Genomic DNA, 16806 nt, shown 5'->3' on the forward strand with positions numbered 1-16806 from the left:
TATTAAAATCATATATTGTTGGACCAGAATACTCCAGTCATAGGCAAATGTTCAAAAATTATGATCACATAACTAGTGGTTCGGACCAGAAATCGCTTTCCAAACTGAAGTAGATAGAGCGGTGTATAGTCTCTACGTCTCAGTTGCACCAGTAACTTCTTCGATATCCGGCTTACTTTTCAGTAGATTATTGTGACTCAGTACCTTCAGTCGCAAACGCGTGACTCCCTTTTGCCTAGTTATCGCAGTATTTGTCAATTTCAAAGATTCCTACCGTATGCTCCCGACGAAGCATGATCAGATGAGTGGAGATTGGGTGGATGCAGCTTCCGGCCGAGAGCAATGCATAGTCAAGCAGCTGGAGATCCGCCAATACCGTACATGCCATAGAAGTGGCGCCAAACAGCCGCACGTAGAAATCCCACGTAATCCACTTTACTACAGAGACCCGCCCAAGCAGTAACTGCGACTACTGTGCTTCTTTCTCCACACACAACACCACAAACACAAAGCACAAACAACACCGAATAACAACATAAGACACATCCAGAATTGACAAAAGGACATATTTGTCGTAATTATTTGAGTTTTTTGTGCTTTACTTTTGTATTATTTAGCCAATTGATCGAATAATATCGTACTTGGTTATTAGTCGTCATGGCGGACTTACCTATCAAATTCCAAGAGCACCTGGTGCTTTCGTCGGTTGAGGTTCCTGAGAATGCCATCACATTTGCCACCTGTACATTGGAAAGCGACAAATATGTTTGGTAAGTACTTTGTGTCGACTACTAATTGAGCAGACTGCTCAATACGAGCGCAATTCTGCCTCTAGATGCCCTTCGAGCCTATTCTAACTCAGACAAGCGTTCGTGAAAGCACAGCGGCTGGGAATATGGTCGCAATTATTGACTTGCAAAACAGCAACCAAGTTGTTCGTAAGAACATGACTGCTGACTCGGCCATCATGCATCCCTCTGACTTTATCATTGCTCTCCGCGCTCAGGGCAAAACTGTTCAGGTAGGTACCAAAGTTAGTTTCCATGCATCGACACACAATCTTTATAAATTCTGGTGATTGATATTGTGTGCTTTGTAGGGAGCGTTTTATATATTGGAAGTAGGGTACAGAGGGATGAAAGAAAGCTAACAAAAAATTAGGTCGTCAACCTTGGAAACCGACAACGTTTAAAGTCGGCTAACCTTAGTGAAGACATTGTCTATTGGAAATGGGTCTCGGAGAGTACTTTAGGTTTGATTTCTGAGACCTCTATTTACCATTGGGATATCACTGATGCTTCTCAAGATGCACCTGTAAAGATCACTGACCGCCACGCATCTTTAGCTGGAGCACAAATTATTGGATACACTGTCAACAAGGCAGGTAATTGGTCGGCCCTAACTGGTATCCGCCAGAAGGATCAGAAAATCGTTGGCAACATTCAGCTTTATTCCAAAGATAGAAATGTGTCTCAAGGAATCGAGGGTCATTCAGCTGCATTTGGTACGCTGAGGTTAGATGGCGCTACTGTGGACACTCAGGTTTTCACTTTTGCTAATAGAAGTGCGACTGGTGCTGCTAAGTTGCATGTCGTTGAAATCGATCATCAAGAAGGTGCTCCTATCTACCAAAAGAAGGCTGTTGACTTGTTCTTCCCTCCTGAGGCGAGCAATGACTTCCCAGTTTCAGTCCAAGTTTCTGTTAAATATGGAATCATTTATATCATCACCAAGTACGGTTTTATCCACTTGTATGATTTGGAAACTGCTGTATGTATTTACATGAACCGCATTTCCTCTGAAACTATTTTCACTGCATCGACTTATGGACCCGAGCAGTCGGGCGTTTTGGTGATTAACAAAAAAGGACAAGTGTTGTCAGTTTCTGTTAATGAAAATACCATTGTCGAATACATTTTGAATAATTTGAGCAACACTGCATTGGCTCTAGGATTGGCTTCCAGAGGTGGGTTGCCAGGCGCGGATTCTTTGTATAGCCAACAGTTTAACCAATTGTTAAATGCTGGAAATTATTTGGAGGCTGCCAAGGTCGCAGCTACTTCTCCCAGAGGTTTATTGCGTACTCAGGAAACTATTCAACGTTTAAAGAATATCCAGGCAGCCCCTGGCCAAATTTCACCTATTTTGCAATATTTCTCTACTTTGTTAGACAAGGGTTCTCTAAACAAGTTTGAATCTATTGAATTAGCGTTACCGGTTCTACAACAAGATAGGAAGCCTCTATTTGAGAAATGGTTGAAAGAAAATAAACTGGAATCTTCTGAGCAACTTGGTGATATTGTTAGAAACTTCGATCTTTCATTAGCGCTAAGCGTTTACTTGCGTGCGAATGTTCCTTTGAAAGTTGTCGCTGCTTTTGCAGAATTGGGAGAGTTTGACAAGATTTTGCCCTACTGTCAAAAAGTCAATTATACGCCAGACTATGCTGTTTTGCTGCAGAACATTGTTCGTGTCAACCCCGATAAGGCTACTGAATTTGCAACTCAATTGGTCAACACCGGTACCTCGGGTTTGAATCTTGATAGAATTGTCGATGTTTTCCTTTCTCAAAACTTGATTCAACAAGCCACTGCTTTCTTGCTGGACGCGTTAAAAGACAATTCGCCCGACCAAGGTCACTTGCAAACCCGATTGCTTGAGGTGAATTTGATCAATGCTCCTCAAGTTGCTGATGCTATTCTTGGTAATGAAATGTTCAGTCACTATGATCGTGCTAGGATTGCTCAATTATGTGAGAAGGCTGGTCTTTACCAACGTGCTTTAGAACACTATGATGACTTAAAGGATATCAAGAGAGTCGTCGTTCATACAAATGTTTTGAACCCTGACTGGCTCGTTGGCTACTTTGGCAAATTGACTGTTGAACAGACTTTGGAATCTCTCCGTGAAATGCTTACTGTCAACATACGACAAAACCTTCAAGTGGTTATTCAGGTTGCTACAAAGTATTCCGACTTGGTGGGTCCCGTTAATTTGATTAAGCTCTTCGAGGAGTTCAAGACTCCTGAGGGCCTGTATTATTATTTACAAAGTATTGTAAACCTTTCCCAGGACAGCGACGTTGTTTTGAAGTATGTCCAATCTGCTGCTGCTATCGGCCAATTCAGCGAAATTGAACGAATTGCTAGAGATAACAACTACTACAATCCTGAGAAACTCAAGAATTTCCTGAAAGATGCCAAACTGGCTGATCAATTGCCTTTGATTATTGTCTGTAACAGATTTGACTTCGTTCATGATTTAGTCTTATATCTGTACCAACAACAGCAATTCAAGTTCATCGAAGTTTATGTCCAAAGGGTGAACCCTGCTAAGACTCCTGAAGTTGTTGGCGGTTTGCTGGATGTGGATTGTGATGAGTCCATTATCAAGGACTTGCTTCAGACGGTGGTGGGACAAGTCCCCATTGAACCTCTAGTTGCTGAAGTCGAAAAGCGTAATCGTTTGAAATTGTTACTGCCTTTCCTCGAAGCTGTTCTTAACGGAGGTTCTAAAGAGCCTGCCTTGTTTGATGCTCTGGCGAAGATTTACATTGACAGCAACAATAACCCTGAGAAATTTTTGAAGGAAAATGAGTTTTACAATACCTTGGTTGTTGGTAAATATTGTGAGAGTAGAGATCCTTACCTTGCCTATACTGCCTATGAAAAAGGTAAAAACGATATGGAACTTATCCGCATCACCAATGAAAACTCTATGTATAAACACCAGGCTAGATACCTTGTGGCAAGAGCTGACCCTGATCTTTGGACGTACGTATTGTCCGATGAGAATATTCACCGTAGATCTTTGATTGACCAAGTTGTCGGTACAGCGGTGCCTGAAAGCACCAACCCTGAAGACGTATCTATCGCTGTTAAATCTTTTATGTCAGCTGACTTACCTGGTGAGCTTATTGAGTTGTTGGACAAGATTATCCTTGAGCCGTCACCATTTAATGATAACCAAAACCTTCAAAACTTACTGATTTTGACTGCCATCAAGGCTGATAAGTCTCGTGTCAGTGATTATATCGAACGTCTCGACAACTACGATGCTGAAGATATTGCCCAAATCTGTATCGAAAATGGTCTGTTTGAAGAGGCCTTCCAAGTACACAAGAAGCATAACAATCATAGCAGTGCGCTTGAAGTCCTCGTTGATCATGTCTTATCACTTGATCGCGCTGAAGACTATGCTGAAAAGGTTGATGAGCCTTCGGTCTGGAGCCAATTAGGTAAGGCTCAATTGAATGGACTTAGAATTAACGATGCCCTCGAATCTTATAAGCGAGCCAAGGATCCAAGCAACTTTGCGGAGACTATTGAGATCGCTACCAGAGCTGGCAAGGATGAGGAGCTAATTAGCTACTTGGAAATGGCCCGTCAAACTCTCCGTGAACCTTTAGTTGATGGTCAGCTGCTGATCAGCTACGCTAATGCTGAGCGACTTGATGATTTGAAAAACCTCTTGTCATCTCCAAATGTTGCTGAACTTGAATCTGTTGGAGATAGGTTATATAATCAGAAGCAGTACGAGGCTGCTAAGATTGTGTTTACCTCAATCTCTAACTGGGCTAAGCTTGCCAGTACATTGGTATTTCTCAATGACTACCAAAGCGCAGTCGACTGTGCTCGTAAGGCAAGCAATATCAAGGTCTGGAAACAGGTTAATGAAGCGTGTATTGAGCATAAGGAGTTTAGACTGGCTCAAATTTGTGGTCTTAATTTGATTGTTCATGCTGAGGAGCTCAAGGATCTTGTTGAGCGATATGAGTACATCGGTTGTTTTGACGAACTTATCTCATTGTTTGAACAAGGTTTAGGTCTTGAAAGAGCTCATATGGGAATGTTCACTGAATTGGCCATTCTTTATTCCAAATATCACCCTGAACAGCTGATGGAACATTTGAAATTGTTCTGGTCACGTATCAACATCCCTAAGGTCATCAGAGCTTGTGAACAAGCTCATCTTTGGCCCGAGCTGGTATTCTTGTACTGCCATTATGATGAGTGGGACAACGCTTCCTTGGCTATGATTGAGCGTGCTGCTGATGCTTTTGATCACAATTCCTTCAAGGAGATTGTTGTCAAGGTCACTAACTTGGAAATTTATTACAAGGCTATTAATTTCTATATGGCTGAACAACCACATCTCATCACTGATTTGTTGTCTGCGTTGACTGCCCGTATTGATATTTCTCGAGTGGTGAGAATGTTTCAAAAGAGCGATAACTTGCCAATGATCAAGCCCTTCCTTGTAAACGTACAATCACAAAACCTCCTCGCAGTTAACAATGCTTACCACGATTTGCTGATTGAGGAAGAGGATTACAAATCTCTACGGGATTCTGTTGATAATTTCGACCGCTATGACCCACTTGATCTTGCTGAAAGACTCGAAAAGCATGACTTGATTTTTTTCAGACAAATTGCTGCTCATTTGTATAAGAAAAACAAGAAGTGGAACAAGAGCATTGCACTTTCGAAGGAAGACAAGCTGTGGAAGGATGTCATTACTACTGCGGCGACGTCAGAAAAGACTGAGGTTGCTGAAGACGTTCTCCGTTACTTTGTTGACATTGGAAACAAAGAGTGTTACGTTGCTACCCTGTACACATGTTACCACTTGATCAGACGTGACGTTGTCAGCGAGCTTTCTTGGAGACATGGTCTTAAGGACTATACTATGCCATACACTATCAATATAGAAAGGGAACAAGGCGATCTTCTGGCCCAGTTGGTTAAAGACAATGAGGAGCGTAAGGAGAAGGAAAAGGCTCGTGCTACTCAAGAAGAGCAAACGCCCATTCTTGGAGGTGCAAATAGGCTCATGATTACTCAGGGAACAGGTTACTCCAATGGTATTGGAGCTGCTTTCTAAGGATAAATAGTCATTCTGCTAGTGTCATTTACTTCTTATATATTAGAGTTAAGTTTATTTCTTCTTTTAATTTTGTGAGCGCGCGTTGAAGATGGGTTTGTTACCTTTAATGTACGGCTGTGTTTATTTTTCAGCATACATCTTCAAGTGAGGGCTATCTGGTCGAATACCGAAGCATTACTATTTATTGAGGCATCGAATATGTTTAAAAAGTGAGTATATTCACCGAAATAGATTGTACCAGGCAGTGTTCTATTATCAAGTATTATATTAACTATGACAGATTTACTCGACAGGACATTCATTCCAGGTCTAACACTAAATCATCTGTGCAGAGATCAATAAAGACCAAATTGACTGGACAATTTCCTGGACTTGAGCCAGTAATAGATGATATCATTCCGAAGAAAAGTCAGCTTGTTCAAGTTAAGTGTACTGATAAGGTTTCTTTATATGCCATTGAAAATGAAATCTTACTTTCCCAGCATTTTGACGATGATCTGATCCCGTCTTTGAGATTAGTTCATAAATTACCAAAAGATGCGTTTCCTAACGTCCGAGTGGATCGTGGCGCTATTAAGTTTATTTTGGGCGGCGCCAATATCATGTGTCCCGGTTTATCGTCTAAGGGTGCCTGGCTACCTGATGCTCCAGGCTATGAACCTGGCCAAGTTGTGACTATATATGCGGAGGGTAAAGAACATGCTTTGGCTGTTGGGATATTGACCATGTCTACGGAAGATATCAAATCTATAAACAAGGGAATTGGTATTAATGTTGTCACATATCTAGGTGATGGCTTGGTAAGTATTCTCATTGGAAAGATTGTGTCTGAATGGTAACTGCTTCTCGATGTGAGGTTAGATCTAGGCTCAAGTTCCCATCTTAAACATTCATGTACGTAACTAACAATTTAGTGGGGACTCAAAGAGCTCTCGTGATGTAAGCTGTTAAATAATATTTAATATTTAAATGTATAAATAATGAGCTAGTCTAAGCCTCTACGATATTTTGTACAATAATCGGCTCGTCAGAAATCAATGCTCTTGGTATTGAGTCGATATCAGAATCCAAAATCTGATCGGACTGTGAAAGTATAATGTCAAACGGCGATAGGCCAAACTTTTTCGCTACTGCTAGTCGTAATTTCTGCACGGATGAGGTCCCTAAAACCATCAGTTTCTCTTTTCTCGACTTGTAAATTACCTCCAAACTCAGCAGACGATTTTTTATATTCTCTTTTGCTGGTGTCACAGAAACAGTTGGCTCTCCATGCTTAGCTACCAATCTCTTCCAATTATTTGAGCTTCTGATTCCCAGATCGTATTTATTGGAGGCAACTTTGGACATGAAATATAGTTCTGCATCGGTTCTTTCCCTGTCAATGATAAAAGAGCCATTAAGCTTCTCTATAGTAGGACACCTAGCAATAACAAACAAACGATTATCCTCTTCTTCTACGTTTCCTTCTCTTTCTTGTGCTTCTTTCTTATTATCAGCGCCTATCCCCAATTCTGACTTCGTGGGATTAATTATTGGGTTATTGTTAATGCGCAGTGATCTGAGGTCTTTGATTCGACCGACAGCATCGACACTGGCCCAATCGCTAATGAGGTTGGATCTCAGGTCAAGCACTTCACAGCTCTCTAGGGGATCTGCTCGGACTTCTGTGATACGATTGTGAGATAGATCTAATTCTATCAATCTTGATCTGCTAGTGATAGACTCATTCTCCCCTGTTAAATCAGAGATATAATTCCAGGACAAATCCAATTTTTGAAGAAATGGAGCAATTCCTTGATCAGATAACAGACCAGAAGGAATACTTTCAAGGAGATTACCGGAGAGATTTAATGTTTTAACAGATGTAAAAACAGAACTCAGAAACAATTCTATCTGAGATGGGCTAAGAAGAGTCGAGGCTAAAGAAAGCTCTGTAATATGAGGGATCGGGTATAGAGCATTTTCCGAACTGTCGCAATTATCATTAAATCTATTGCCGTTTAGTATAAGGCTTGAGAGCCCGGTTAATGGCTTTATTATTTTCATAATATCATGCAGAGACGAAAATAGATTGAAGCTTAAATCTAATCTTTTAAGCGAGTCTAGCCTAACACTGCCCATTTCCCCTTGGCGAAATATACGGTTCCTGGATAAAGATATCATTTCCAGACTCGATATATGGGCATGGTAACGGGATAATTTGTCAATTCCTAACGTTTCAACCTTTTTAGAACGGCCAACCATTATTGGTTCACACTCAATTTCATCTGAATAAAGATACCTTTCTTGTACGGCCTCGTAGAATCCCATACCTGGATCTGGCTTTCGAGTACTTTTCAAAAATGAACCAGATCCGTTTACTCGACAATGAAAATATTGAACTCCATTGAGGCTACCATTATTCTTTCCCCTTGTAGGATCATCCCACTCAACTCCAATAGCAATGACTTGTGAGCCCCATTGTGGAATTGGCCCTAAAAACCTGACAGTACAAAGCTCACCATCAAATGAGAGCCTATCCCCAACATAATTATTTGCCATTCTTCGCTAGATTCATAGCACTCCAAGCTGTGAGCGATATTGCTACCCCCTTAGAAATCCGGCTGATGTTATACTCGTAATTTGCTTGGATAAACTAACGTTTTAGAAACAAACATTTCACGGATCACAGTATCGAAGCAGTGGAGGGTAGTTAATTATATGTAAATCTCAATCATCTTGATCCAGGCTAGCAAGAGATTTGTGCACGTGACTTTTTACCCGGAGATGCAGTTCTCAAGTTCATGAAAATTGATCCGCTGAAAATTTCAATTCTGGGGTGTGGGTTTCGGATCCAACGAACACGAATAAAAACCAAAAACCGGCAATGGCTGGAGCTAGTGTCTCGAGGCGGCTAGTCCAGAGCTCTGGATTAAAGAATTTGCAAACAAATATAAATAACTCTTGTAAAAGATTGTATTCGACGGAAACTGATGGTACAAAGGCTTCAACTAGGAGAATTCTTGCTGGACTCATTCTCAGTAGAACACCTGTGGTTACGCCTGAATTAACTGAATTTGAAAAAGCTTATTATCACTATCAAGATGAGTTAGAACGCAGGTTGATGTGGACATTTCCTTCATATTATTACTTTAAGAAGGGATCTCTTAGGGAGAGACAGTTCAATGCCGCTCAGCGAGGACCAGTTCCAAGACATGCAAATATCTGGTATCCAAAAGGTATTCCTGATATTCAGCACAACAGAGAAAGAAGATTAAAGCAGGAGATTGTTATTCCTCGTCAAAGTGCTGACAATGATGGTTTATTCGGAAACAATGAGGAATCTGATGATTCTCTGGGTAGGCCAATTGTTCTTAATTCCAGACACACCGAGGCTGACGAAATCAATGACACTACTTCTTTGAAACGAAAGCTAGACCGTACCTTGTATTTGGTTGTCAAAGAACAAGATAAGAATATTTGGCGGTTTCCAGCATTTTCTTTAGAACAAAAAGAACCTCTCCACATTGCTGCTGAGCGAGGCCTTAGACAGATTGGTGGTGTAAATATCAACACATGGACTGTTTCAAATACTCCGGCCGGCGTAACGCGATTCAACGAATCGGGCCAAGTTATTGGCAAGGAAGAATCCACTGACAGTTCAAAAAGAGAGTTCTACATTAAATCACACATTTTGCATGGAAAGTTCGTCCCTCAGGATGGCCAAGACTTTGCCTGGTTGACTCGCGAAGAGCTGGGCAGCAAACTTGATGAGCCATATTACAACAGCGTCGAACCTCTTCTATCGCTGAACTAGATAATTTGTACATAATTTGTAAATGACCAAACAAGCTGATTTGTTCATGACTTGTATCTTGATTGTTTAATAGGAGATACAGACTGATTTATTAATATATTAGATATATGTTTATACATAAACAGCACAGGCATTATTATAAGTTATTTGGTTATTGTTATAACAGAATAAGGTTCGCCAGTATAAGCTAGAGCGAAGCGTAGAGGATGCCAGTCAACGTTGGGTCGTCCAAGGAAGGACTTATTTGGATGAATTGAGTAAATATACTCATTATTATCCAGCCATACAATGTTTATTGGCGCGTTGCTATCTGAGGCAATTGCTAGAAGACTTCCGTCATGTGAGAATGAGACTGATGTGACAGGTTGGTCGACTTTCGAAAATGTCTTGACACAAATCCATTCTTTGGTATCCCATAAACTAACTATACCTTCATTAGATCCAACAGCGAGGTATCTTCCTATTGGATCAAATTCTATACAGCTTGTGGCTGTGCGGTTTCCCCGCAGTGTATGTAAAATTGACAAATTAGTTGTAATATTGGTCTCATCGTTAGCTCCTGACGATGGACTACTGATATTACCAGAAGAGACAAAATTTAAAAGTCTCACATTACCATTCCCTAGCGAGATCGCTAAAATATCTGATCCATTGGACCAGGCCAAATCGTAGACCTCATCGCTTTCTTGATACGATGCCACTTGCTGCAGTTGGTTGGTGAAAACTATGACAAGATCACTCCTTAAACCCACCGATATATGTCTACCATCTGTTGAATATTTGATTACCAAAATTTCACCATCGACTTTAGTATCCCTTACACATTTTTTGGTTCTACTGTCCCAGATCTTTATATAACCATCGGTAGAGCACGAAGCAAACCGGTCAGCGTGTAGCGGGTCCCAGCTAATATCTTCAACAGGCCTATCATGTGCTACTCTCAATTCAAATGAAGCTTTTGAATCAGGCTGGTCAACTGGCCATATTCGAATATGGCGGTCATTGTGAGTCAAAGCCAGCTTGGTTCCAGTATTGTTAAACAGCGCTTTACGTATTATCAGACCAGATAAATATGGGACCTTATATGCTAATGATTTTGATGATTGGAATGCTGTCGGGATCTGTTCCGGTAAGAGTGGGGATTGGGTCTCCAAAGGAGTGAAAGAAACCATATTTCCCTCAAAATTTCAATATTAATATGAACTGCACTCCAAGTCAATCTATTAAGGGTGCGGCAGAAATCAGACTGCTTCATGCATATCTGGAGTTACGATGGTGAAGATGCAGATTTGACAATTTTAGTACTATATACAATAATTCAATAAAGATAAATAAAAATAAATTATTTTTGGTTCTGCTTCTGTTGTTGAAGAAACTGGGCCATTTCGGGTGTCATTGTGAATGGCAGGCCGTTCAGACCTGGTTGTGGGCCACGATTGGAGCCTTGTAAGGACTGAGCTCCTGATGGCGCTGACCCCATAGGAAACGGGAAAGGAGGAAATGGGATGGGACCCCCTTGCTGCTGTTGTGCTGACATACTCGAAAGAAGCTCTTGAAATCCCGGAGGCATGTTGGCCATTGATGGGAGTTCGCCTTGAATTGGGTCCACCTGGGACCTGTAAGGAACCGAAGGCACACCTGGGCCCCTGATGCTACGGGTATCTCTTTCCTCCCGCCCACCTCGATCTCTGAGGCCATCTCTGCTATTTCGCCTATCCCTAAAACTGCCCCTGTTATCTCGACGCTCCTCCCAGCTCTCGGTTCGATGGTGGTCCCTGTCTCTGTACCTCTCGCGATCAAAATCACGGTTCCCTGCTCTTGAATCATTGTTCTGGGATCTATTCCCGGATCCAATGGCAATATCAGGCTCTTCGATGCACATAAACTCCTTTAGAGGATAACCACCAGTTCCTCCATTTGAAGCTGTTGCCGCCCACCTAAGGTCAGAGTCTGACAGACGATTTAGCGGGATCACACTAACTCCGGTAGGAAAGTCGCAGCAATCTCGTGGTCCAAAACCGGCACCCCATCTGGGCCGTAAACTACTCCTTCCCTTCGAATTTAGCTCGTCCACTTTAGCTTTGGCCGTGGCAGCATCATCACGATTGAAAAACTTAAGGAATGCATGTCGCTTTTCTTGACTAAATATGATACTTTGGATTTTAGCAAATTGATTAAACGTGTCACTGACTTCCATTTCAGTAACATTTGGCAAAAGACCACCCAAAAATAGAGTACGACTGAATACTCTCACATGACCAGGGGGTAGTGATTGATCTATTTTGAATTTCGAAGGCATATTTGGTGAGTTTGATGAAATAGCAGGACTCCGCGACCTGGAGTCTCTTGTTGCCGGAGAGCGAGACCGCGATGCTCTTCTATGTGATTCCTGATCATTATAGCGACTCCGATCAGAGCGAGTTGGCTCCCAAGAGTTCCCTGCTACAGAAGCTGGAGTATAGGAGGCAGAGCCGCTTGAAGAAGGAAGTGGAAAAATGTTAGGAATAGAGCCAGAGTTTAGATTTGGCGATGATCCACTGGAAGACTGCTTCTGTTTTGCGATATTAGCTAGCGCCTGCAATATAGAAGCGGTATCGGGTTTGGCGCTTGGGATAGTACTATTAGCAGCTGACGGTAGAGTAGTAACAGTGGGATTGACACTAAATTTCTTCGAGGCCTCTGCATAAGATTCTGCCGCTGCGATGGCATGAGCAGGTGGCGACCCGGGTGGCGTAGTAGATAACAATGGAATACCATCACTCTCTTTTTGATTTCTTAACTCTCTCTCCATCTTTTCTCTCATTTTTTTAACCAAGGGAGGGGGAAAAGTTCCTCCTTTCTCCCATATACTGAGCACTTTGAGAGCCTTTTCAATGATTTCCACCGGTTGATGACTATCAACAAAATCATCAATCAAACCGTCTATAATAAAAGCGATATGGGCAACTCCACCCGCAAATGTACCTTCGGGTGCATCAGACACAAGATTTTGGTCTGCCTTCTTGGCTTCATCGTAAAGTCCACGAACAATAGCATCAACAACGTATAAAACGCCTAGTTTATTGGCTACTGGTGTTTTCTTAAAATGAGTGTAAAGCTTCTGTACAATGACTGACTCGGACTGGACAGAGCCGATTGCCAACTGCGTGAGCTTTCGAATCTTGGATCCAGAAACACCTGGTGGCTTTACAGCTAACAAAGACTCTAAAGTCTGTGAAAATTCTTCTGTAGACATGACGGCAGTCTCTGTGTAGCACCACAATTATGACCTAAGAACAACTGTAAAAATGAGTGAATTTAGTTTGTATGTATACAACGAGCCAAGCTTTAGGTACCGTATTGATTTTTTTAAATACACTACTAATATTAGAAGCTAAGTGCCTTAGTCAAGAACCGTGAAGCTCCCTTTAGTTGTCTCTATTGAATACGCTACGTATAACCGAGCACGTTTTTATAACTTCTTACACTGCCTATTAGCTTGTACGGAAATTCAATTAGTATTCAACTTAAAGCAATCGAATGCAAAAGTTTAGACAGTTAATAGTGACGACAATTACGTTCAGAATAATTTGCAATCAAATGGAGGTGGGGCGTCACCCCTTTTATACAAAACGGTATAAACCCAACCCTATATTTGTGTATCCCAATGTCGTCATGTTTAGTCTTCGAAAATTACTGGTGTCATACTTCATTAGATAGCTGAAATATTTTATTAAGGAAAGTTTCTGAGGACCATCTAATGGGCATCGGATTCAAGCTCTAGATATTGAATCTCACACTGCCTTGTGTATGCCGGTATAAATGCATGAAGATATTGATGTGTGTACGATTGGCTCGAAGCACTTAATTAAATTTAAAAATGGCCGATAGCATGTCTCTTGATTCATTCAAGAAGACAGTAGAGAAGGCTAAAAAGAGGGATGAGAAGGTGCTATTAACGAGGCCGGGATCATCGCAAGTCAAAGATGGACCAAAGCTTTATGGTAAAAAGAGAAAGAAGCCGATAATCGATGTTGCTCCTAAACCTCTAAATAAAATACAAAAACACAGTACGTCTGATGATGTATTTTCTCATGCGAATGAAGTAGATTGGGAATCTGTAGAAGGGGACCAGGAAAGACGGACGGAGCAAGATCTTTTAGAAAAGCTCAGTAATTTTGAAAGAAGTAGGGAGGTTAGAGAACAGGAAGATCAGAAAATAAAGATTTTGTTAGAGCAACAGAAAAACAGTTTCTACAGAGAAGAAGATCAATTCGATGTTCAGTCGAAAGTGGCTCCCAAAGATGAAAGCAAACTGACCTTAGACGAAGCCCTTAAGCTGGCAGATGTTCATGGGTATCCAAAGGAAGTAGATGAGACCAAGTTTAAAATTAGGGTCAGAAAGTGTTGTCAAGAGCTGGCAGAGGGTATTATTACGGAGAGAATCGATTCTCCATTTTATGAACGACTTAAAAAGTATGCATTAGAGAAGGATACTGGTAATATTTGGATTAGCAGTCTAATAAACGATGATATTCTTTCTGGAGCAGGGTATTATGGCCCGCGTGGATTATTCACCTTGGGATTGATAGCTGACGAGGTCGTTCCACCATCTCGGGTAATTAAACAATATGACATGCCCGGTTTTCAATGGATGACAAAATTTGATGATCCAACATTGGTTACAAGAGCAGTTATTTGTCCTCATGTGGCAGCAGCTTTGATTATGGAAGATAAAAATTTAAAGGATATCAGTGATGCTGTGGAAATTTTGAAGGTTAGTGATGCTTACGGTAATACGGTGTTTCCGGATGATGATAATGATTCCAACGCACTTTTTTAGCTGGCCAATGTTGCCAGGATTTCTGTTTGAGATTGTCGTGAATATTTACTATTTATTTATTAAATATTATGAGATCGTTTAAGAGCAAGCAAGGACACTTTCTAATGCTCTTACGCAGATTTTCATATATTCGACATCAGAGGGTAAAAAGGCTCTGTCAGTAGTACGGAAGCCCCCCATTACATACCCTGTCTTCCTCAACTTGATTTTTAGGGCTTCATCTCCCATTATGGCTGGTGGCGTAGCTCCTTGTAACTTTGGTCCATCTACTCCATTCAAGTTTGTTTGTTTTTCTTGTATCACGTATTCGGGGCTTTTTATCGAAGTGCCAGCTCTAGACCTGGATCCTACTCGTGAAATAGTAGCTGTCAGCTCTCTTAGCATACTATGCTTTCGCGCTTGATTGGATGTTGTCTTGCGGTTGCTGCCCCCCTTTCGGCTAAAATCTACCGGGCCATTTGTGTTTGCATTTAAAATCCTTGTACTGTCTAAGAGTTCTGTTTCAGAGATCATGCTCCCATTTGTAGTTGAACGTAGAGTCTTTGTTCTTGATCTTGCCCTACGAGCTCTGTACACCACCTTTACAGGCATCCTTTTGAACGGCATGAATATACCAGATTTGTATGTCATATCATCGCTAATTTAATTGCGTTAGCTCAGACTGCTCCTAACAAACCTTGATTCTTACTTACTTTGCAGAGTTATACTGTATTCCATAGGGTGAATCAAAGGCTGTTTGATGGACGTCGTTATCAAATCTATGTACTACTTCTTGAATGTTATAACCCCCAACGAAATTAATAGACACAGAGGGTGTGCCAAGGATTCGAGACCGCCCAATTATTTCTTGTTTGCTTATGTTATCTGGGAACTTATGGCCGGTAGGAAACGGGAAGCGTGATAACCTCGTAGAGTATGACTCTGTTATATGGACTTCTACGGCATAAACAACATCTAGTTCCAAGACTCCTGCGATCATTTTAGCTGCTTTAGCTATAGCAGCTTTGCCGTCCTGGCAATCTTTCAGCTCGTTTAGAATCTGATATGATTGAATAAGTGTGGGACTATACTTCAGGCCTGTCGACGAACAGAGACCAAGTTTTAAATAGTTTTGTGGGTAAAAGAGCTTTGAGCTATTCTCATCCGACTTCGACGAGACTATATTTTTGTTCAAGAGCCTCTCATACGTGGACCCATTTTTTGTTTCTGGCTCAGTTTTCGAAAGTTCTGTTGAGGCCTCGGCACTGATGAAGTCGGATAATTTTCTTGACAGACTTTTCAGAGTCTCGATTAGATTTTCCGGTATTTTCTGACGAATATAGCTGTCAAATACTGCGACTGCTCCGATCACGTAACGATCTGGGCTCATCAAGGGAACGGCGGCATAAAATTTAATGAAGGGATGGCCATGAACGAATGGATTGTATTTCATCCTCCAGTCTTGGCTTGCATCAAGAAGAACAAAATGATCTTTCGATAGTATTGCATGTCCGTCTATTGAGATACTCCTGGAGAAGTTGCTAATGGGAAATCCAAACTCAAATTTTACTATCTGTCTTGATCGGTCTACTAGTGATATCGTTAGGCCCGACACTTGGTATTGCGACATCATATTTGCCATGAGACTCCTGAAGCATGCTAACTTGTTCCATTGCCTTCTGTTTAAATATTCTTTAACAGCCTCCACTCTCTGTGGTTCGTCGTGTGATTCAGGGGGGATCATTAGCCCACTCCCCTTGAAACAAGCGGGTAATTTTGTGTCTGATTGGTTTTCTACGCATCTTCCGTACTTTTCTAGAAAGTGAGGCCAAGACTCTAAAACGTCATTGAATGCAAGCTTTGCCCGAGATTTTTCTGGGAAAACGAACCAGTTGTGTCCTGCCCCTTGCCTCGTCCCGTTGGAGTTGTCTCTGACTTGGATATAATTTCTACTAAGCTCTTTTCTGTCCTTGTACTTGCGTTGTTGAGTAGTTATCGAGGCGTATGCTGATTTCACAACTTCTTTGGGTGATAGTAATGGTGTTGATAGATAATTAGTTCTCCGCTTTCTGTTGCTTCGAGGTTTTTCTTCCTCGATTTGGGTTCCTGTGAGTACTCTCGTGCGCCCACGGTCATTCTGACCACCAACCCTGAACTCTGCTAAATTTATTGGCGTCGCCATTGATTGTGGCTAGCAAGAGTAATATTTGTCGCTTGCTTGGAGCAGTTCGTAGTCTGGTGGTTATGGGTACCACCATAGTTTGTTATTGCTGGAGTTTTTGATCCATCTGCTTATTACGGTAGATAAAGGCTTACTCGCATT

At 41.5% G+C, this 16806-nt stretch overlaps 7 protein-coding genes across 7 annotated transcripts; 3 read left to right on the plus strand and 4 right to left on the minus strand.

The window, feature by feature from the left end:
* Window positions 1-657: 657 nt before the first annotated feature.
* Window positions 658-5883, plus strand: CHC1 (clathrin heavy chain; the record flags this gene model as incomplete). Its single annotated transcript, XM_018878708.1, has 2 exons — window positions 658-770; window positions 1209-5883. 2 exons carry the CDS (start codon window positions 658-660, stop codon window positions 5881-5883), a joined length of 4788 nt encoding a protein of 1595 aa, XP_018735983.1.
* Window positions 5884-6488: 605 nt separating this feature from the next.
* On the plus strand, window positions 6489-6725 carry TMA20 (Tma20p; the record flags this gene model as incomplete). The annotated part of the gene is made up of 1 exon (XM_018878709.1): window positions 6489-6725. One exon carries the CDS (start codon window positions 6489-6491, stop codon window positions 6723-6725), a length of 237 nt encoding a protein of 78 aa, XP_018735984.1.
* Window positions 6726-6876: 151 nt separating this feature from the next.
* Window positions 6877-8427, minus strand: PAC2 (Pac2p; the record flags this gene model as incomplete). Its single annotated transcript, XM_018878710.1, has 1 exon — window positions 6877-8427. The coding sequence occupies one exon, from the start codon at window positions 8425-8427 to the stop codon at window positions 6877-6879; it is 1551 nt and encodes a 516-aa protein (XP_018735985.1).
* A 325-nt stretch (window positions 8428-8752) lies between these two features.
* Window positions 8753-9682, plus strand: MRPL17 (mitochondrial 54S ribosomal protein YmL17/YmL30; the record flags this gene model as incomplete). Its single annotated transcript, XM_018878711.1, has 1 exon — window positions 8753-9682. One exon carries the CDS (start codon window positions 8753-8755, stop codon window positions 9680-9682), a length of 930 nt encoding a protein of 309 aa, XP_018735986.1.
* Window positions 9683-9825: 143 nt separating this feature from the next.
* AWJ20_1804 (uncharacterized protein) lies at window positions 9826-10854 on the minus strand (the record flags this gene model as incomplete). The annotated part of the gene is made up of 1 exon (XM_018878712.1): window positions 9826-10854. The coding sequence occupies one exon, from the start codon at window positions 10852-10854 to the stop codon at window positions 9826-9828; it is 1029 nt and encodes a 342-aa protein (XP_018735987.1).
* A 170-nt stretch (window positions 10855-11024) lies between these two features.
* On the minus strand, window positions 11025-12917 carry NRD1 (Nrd1 complex RNA-binding subunit; the record flags this gene model as incomplete). The annotated part of the gene is made up of 1 exon (XM_018878713.1): window positions 11025-12917. One exon carries the CDS (start codon window positions 12915-12917, stop codon window positions 11025-11027), a length of 1893 nt encoding a protein of 630 aa, XP_018735988.1.
* A 2275-nt stretch (window positions 12918-15192) lies between these two features.
* Window positions 15193-16665, minus strand: AWJ20_1806 (U2-snRNP associated splicing factor; the record flags this gene model as incomplete). The annotated part of the gene is made up of 1 exon (XM_018878714.1): window positions 15193-16665. The coding sequence occupies one exon, from the start codon at window positions 16663-16665 to the stop codon at window positions 15193-15195; it is 1473 nt and encodes a 490-aa protein (XP_018735989.1).
* Between the last annotated feature and the right edge of the window lie 141 nt (window positions 16666-16806).

The sequence above is a fragment of the Sugiyamaella lignohabitans genome, chromosome A (genome assembly GCF_001640025.1).
Source record: "Sugiyamaella lignohabitans strain CBS 10342 chromosome A, complete sequence".
Taxonomy (NCBI): Eukaryota; Fungi; Ascomycota; class Dipodascomycetes; order Dipodascales; family Trichomonascaceae; genus Sugiyamaella; species Sugiyamaella lignohabitans.